The following is a 6,000-nucleotide window of genomic DNA, read 5'->3' as shown; positions in this document are numbered from 1 at the left end:
CTGCCGCAGCGATCCGGTCATCCAGCACGGCAGACGGAGGTCCCCTCACCTGGCTTCGCTGCTTTCCCGCAGACCAGAGCAGAAGATGACCGATAACACTGAACAGTGCTATGTCCTAGTGTAAAAATAAAAGTAAAAAAAATGGGAAAAACCACCTCCCACATAACATAAATTGTCCCATTTTCCCTATTTCACCCCCAAAAAGTGTTGAAAAAATATTTTATATATATATTTGGTATCGCCACATGCGTAAATATCTTAACTATTAAAATAAAATGTTAATGATACCGTTGCGCCATACATTTTATGGTAAAGTGAGTGATGGCATTACAACGGACAACTGGTCGCGCAAAAAACAAGCCCTCATACTAGTATGTGGATGAAAATATAAAAGAGTTATGATTTTTTGAACGCGAGGAGGGAAAAACGAAAACATAAAAATTGTGAACCCAGAAGAAAAGACAGCTCCTGCACAGCCCTATGTGTCTCTAAATGAAAACTCCTGATACAACGTGGTTTGATATAGCAGGTATGCAATCTCCTATGGGTGGTGCTCTACGCCATTAACACAGGTAAAAGTAATGATCACAGAAAAGAGTAGTAATAGCGGAGCAACTCACCCGGTATGCTGGAGGTGATTCAAACGAGGAACATCGCGGTCAGGCGAGGAAGCAGCGGGATGCTGAAGATGTTACGGTGGGGGAGGGCGCCCGACGTCTGACTTCCCCCGTAACATCTTCAGCATCCCGCTGCTTCCTCGTCTGACCGCGATGTTCCTCGTTTGAATCACCTCCAGCATACCGTGTGAGTTGCTCCGCTATTACTGCTCTTTTCTGTGATCATAAAAACAAAATTGTCTGCGTCCTTAAGGGGTTAAAATAAAGAAGACCAGTTACTCAACAGCCTTAATCACTCGTTGGTGCCTGGGACAGGTCATTTTCTAAAAAGGGTCGACCCTGCAGGAATTGGCTGCAGAAGTGACCAGCTAAGTGAGCATTACCTGCAGAGTCAACATATCAAAGAAAATAAGAAGCAGTGGAGAGCTGCAGTGACTAGGAACACCAGTGGCTGAGGATCAAGGAAGATGAGTATGCTTTATTTTTAATTTTTTTATTCAACCTGATTCACCTAAAAAAAAAAAAAGACCAAAAAAAATATTTTGGACGTGGTTTATTCTTACCCCTATTGATACCATGCTGGTATTTTAATTGAACAAAACTTACAAATCTAATTCTTGAAAAATATTGATTTTATTGAAGGACAACATTGGATGGATTGGTGGATAATCCAAAGATTGCTGATGTTGTGGTAATATTTTTCATGGCCATGTATCTTCATTTAATGGAATGGGATTTTCTTGAGATAAAAAGCTGAATATGAAACATGTATTCTAAGGAGGGAACTGTAGTGATGGTCAAAGTGTGGCACTGCACTCAAGCATCAAGTTCTATGTTGGACTCATCATAAAGCACTGTACGATTTCTTCTGGTTTTACGGGAATGCTTTACATTTAGAAAGTCACCCATTTTATCCAGCTCATCCACGACCTGGAAAACAGAGGAAGGTGCCAAATTAGTTCTTTTTCTAATATGCCATTTGCCTTGAATAGGCACGGTCAGATATAAAAACTTTTGATATGTTATAAAGCATATATAACCAATAGGTTTTTCAATTGCTTTCATTAGAAAATTTTCAGTATTTCATACTGGAAAAGCAAGTCAAACAACTGCCCCCCTGCCTTCTGGAATGCATTCAGTCCTTCTGTGAACACTGCTTCGTCCTGGACTCCAGGACGTTTTGGAGGGGGGAGGGGCTGTACACACTGCAGAGACTCATGTGAAGAGAAGGGGAGGGGGAGGTGCAGGAAGCCTGCTGCCGTCTCTCACACAGCAGACATCAATGAGAGAAGCAGAAACATGCATTGCAGATCAAAAAGTAAGTGTCCAAGCATGTATGTATGTGTGTGTGTGTGTGTGGATATATATGTATGTGTGTGTGTGTGTGTGGATATATATGTGTGTGTGTATATCAGTGTGTCCATCAAATGTGTATGTGTAAGAATATATGAACCCTGTGTGTGTGTGTGTGTAATAAAGGGACTACAATCATATCCTCCAGCTGTTTCAAAACTAAAACTCCCAGCATGCCTGCACAGCCAAATAATGTGTGGGCATGCTGGGAGCTGTAGTTTTGCAACAGCTGGAGGCACCCTGGTTGGGAAGCACTGGACTGAGGAGAGGGAGGGGGAGTGGTTATCACAGTGAGTACCCGCCCCCCCCCCCTACGTCTGGTAGATAAAATTAAGGTATTTCAGAAATAAAGCTAATTCTGAGAGAAATGTAGGTCACAGACACATACAAAGTACATGTACATGATCAGGATGAGATACTGAGCAACATATAACAGTTTTTTTTTTTTTTTTTTTTGAGTGATCTGACGGGTACGCTTTAAATACAACATTCCTGTACAACTTTTTCACATAAAAAATAAAATGTATCAAGGAAGTGAACTGGGCTTCCAAATTGTTTTAGGCGTGACCTATTTATCAAAGTTTGTTAATTATTCTACCTAGCGTAGTTTGAAGTATCCCTCCGGATATACTCCAAATGCTAGGAGATTTTCTGAAGAACCCATATGATGCCTGGTGAGTAATGTGCATGGGTCTTGTTAAGTACAGGGTGGGCCATTTATATGGATACACCTTAATAAAATGGGAATGGTTGGTGATATTAACTTCCTGTTTGTGGCACATTGGTATATGAGAGGGGGGAAACTTTTCAAGATGGGTGGTGACCATGGCGGCCATTTTGAAGTCAGCCATTTTGAATCCAACTTTTGTTTTTTCAATAGGAAGAGGGTCATCTGACACATCAAACTTATTGGGAATTTCACAAGAAAAACAATGATGTGCTTGGTTTTAACATAACTTTATTCTTTCATGAGTTATTTACAAAGTTCTGAACACTTATAAAATGTGTTCAATGTGCTGCCCATTGTGTTGGATTGTCAAAGTAACCCTCTTTTCCCACTCTTCACACACTGATAGCAACACCGCAGGAGAAATGCTAGCACAGGCTTCCAGTATCCATAGTTTCAGGTGCTGCAGAATGGGCAAAACAAAAATTGGAACAGGACCCTCAGTTTACGCAGAAGATTTTGTTCAGTGATGAGGCAAACTTTTATGTGAATGGTGAATTTAACAAACAAAACCACCGCTATTGGTCTGACACTAACCCACATTGGATAGATCCCTCCAAGACTGTTGGAACACAAAAATTTATGGTATGGTGTGGTATATGGGGTACAAAGATAGTGGAGCCATTCTTCATCAATGGAAACCTCAAGGCCACTGGATATGCGATATTGCTACATGATGATGTGTTTCCCTCTTTATGCACTGAAGCTGGCACGTTCCCTGAGTTTTTCCAGCAAGATGGTGAACCACCACATTATGGGTGTCAGGTCCGAGCATTCCTAGATGAACAGTTTCCTGGAAAGTGGATTGGTCGGCGTGGGCCAGTTGAATGGCCCCCAAGGTCTCCCGATCTGACCCCCTTAGACTTTTATCTTTGGGGTCATCTGAAGGCAATTGTCTATTCTGTGAAGATACGAGATGTGCAGCACCTGAAACTACGGATACTGGAAGCCTGTGCTAGCATTTCTTCTGCGGTGTTGCTATCAGTGTGTGAAGAGTGGGAGAAGGGGGTTGCATTGACAATCCAAGACAATGGGCAGCACATTGAACACATTTTATAAGTGGTCAGAAACTTGTAAATAACTAATGAAAGAATAAAGTTACGTTAAAACCAAGCACATCATTGTGTTTGATGTATCACATGACCCTCTTCCTAATGAAAAAACAAAAGTTGGATTCAAAATGGCTGACTTCAAAATGGCCACCATGGTCACCACCCATCTTGAAAAGTTTCCCCCCCACATATACTAATGTGGTGAAATTAATATCACCAACCATTTCCATTTTATTGGGAGTATCCATATAAATGGCCCACCCTGTAGAATAGGGCCCATGCATGCTACTTACTGGGTGACATATGGTATGCCAACAACTCTCTCTCAGCTCTCACCTGACAGAGGACAGAAGAGTGAATATGACTGTAGGGGCACTTGAAAATTTTGGTTTGAACGCTTGGAACGGGCGGCGGGGGTCGTGACATCAGTCACCACACCACCTCTAGTCTCAGCTATAGGAGTTGCTGAGAAACCAACTATAACAACTCTAGGGGGCGTAGCATGATGTCACGAGGGGCGTTGGCCATCACGTCACGACTCTCGCTGCCCACACCCAACGTTCTAAATTAATGCGGGGTGCTGCACAGAGATTGCGGGTGTCCCACCTGCGAGACCCCCACAATCAGACATCTTATCCCCTATCCATTGGATGGGGGATCAGATGTCTAGGGGCGGAGTAACCCTTTAAGCCTTTGCCACATTCATTAAGGTACCTGAACACTAAACTTGTCTCACTTTTGCAGGTTTAGCCAACTGTCTAAAGTATATAAGGACCTCCCAATGCTCCTCCAACAGATGATGTCAGTGGAGAAAACTTACAGTAATTTGATTCGTCACAAACTTCTCGGCTCGGCAGTTGCTGACTTTAGACTGCATAAATTAGTTCAGCTTTCAGGTGTTCGGGTGGGCTGGAAAAGGTGGATACAGTCCTAGGAGAGAGTCTCCAGCCCACCGGAGCACCTGAAAGCTGAACTAATTTATGCAGGCTAAAGTCAGCAACTGCCAAGCCGAGAAGTTTGTGACGAATCAAATCACTGTAACTTCGCTCATCTCTAATTTTCCCCTTCAGAACCTATTGTTCTGAGAGATAAGTTCCCACCAGAGTTATCTGACTCTAGATTACCCCTCCCCTCCCCATAGAGGAAACATGAACGTTCAGCCACACCGAAGGGGAGGTCGGGGGAGATAACTGTTGGCCAAATGAACGCTCGGCGAACAGTTATTACAAGTATTTGACCACCTAAAGGTGTTCTCCAGTCCAAAACATTTTCATATACTCTATTACAGATTTCTGAATTTATAGGGGGGGGCATTCACCTTTTCTTGATCTGTCTTGCATTACAAAAACAACCTATTGATATGAATGAGCACTGTGTAATGCTTCATTTCACGTTTGGTGGTGCTGCAGGGAAATCAAACACTTTATGCTAGATGTAATGCAGATTGCAGCTGATCCCTGTGATCATCTTGGTATCAAAGGGTCCTTCAAATGAGTAGGAATTGTCCAGAGTGTAGAACATACCGGACATACCCCCTGTTGATGGATCTGGTTTTCTCAAAACTAGTACAAGGAAAAAATGTAGTGGTTTTCCTCCCAGAAGCACAAACTCTAGGGGGAAATATGGATTTTCACACTAACTTTGATTGTGTATGGGTCCACTGGTTGTGTCATACAGGTCCATGCACATTACATAAAGATAGCTCCATATAGATGCCCCAAATAATTTCAGACATGGGAATAAAATAACGAACCTTGTCCAACATTTCCTTGGTATGTGCGGCTGAAATGCAAAACCTCACTCTAGTCTCAGCTATAGGAGTTGCTGGGAAACCAACTATAACAACACCAATTTTCTTCTTTAGCATGTGCCTTGTGAAAGCCCTGTGGGTACAAAGCAGAGAATTAAATTTCAGATGTTAATGCTGTCAGAACAATTTGTTTTCTGCGCCTTTGGATACCATTAATAAACATTCTAGAAAGGCAAAATTTGACACTTGTCCAAATCCTAAATTATTTTTAGTGGTGAGCATAGATAAAAGTAAGTTCTCATCATGTCATTCCTGTTTCCAATGTACAGACTATACAGAAATACATGGAACTTTTTGAATAAAAAAATTAAATATAACAAGAACAAAATCTTAAAAATGACAGCAAGCTGGGATATGTAGCATACTGTGTATGACAATCTACCACTTAATATAACAGAAAAAGGTTACGTTTATTGGAGGAAAACTGTAAAAGAACGGAGG

General features: G+C 41.9%; 1 protein-coding gene across 2 annotated transcripts in view; it reads right to left on the bottom strand.

The window, feature by feature from the left end:
• Positions 1-1,214: 1,214 nt before the first annotated feature.
• The window catches only part of LOC130362823 (serine palmitoyltransferase 3-like), a 65,952-nt gene continuing 61,166 nt past the window's right edge, over positions 1,215-6,000 (bottom strand). Inside the window, exons 13-14 of one of the 2 annotated variants that reach the window (XM_056567879.1) lie at positions 5,503-5,632; positions 1,215-1,547 (exon numbers count right to left, since the gene is read on the bottom strand). In XM_056567879.1, the coding sequence (XP_056423854.1) occupies positions 1,434-1,547; positions 5,503-5,632 (244 nt within the window). In that variant the 3' untranslated portion in view covers positions 1,215-1,433. The remainder of the gene's footprint in view (positions 1,548-5,502; positions 5,633-6,000) is intronic. The other variant, XM_056567878.1, reaches the window with a different exon arrangement.

This window comes from Hyla sarda, chromosome 3 (assembly GCF_029499605.1).
Source record: "Hyla sarda isolate aHylSar1 chromosome 3, aHylSar1.hap1, whole genome shotgun sequence".
Lineage (NCBI taxonomy): Eukaryota > Metazoa > Chordata > Amphibia > Anura > Hylidae > Hyla > Hyla sarda.
Note: the sequence above shows the minus strand (reverse complement) of the source record. Positions and strands in the feature narration are given on the sequence as shown.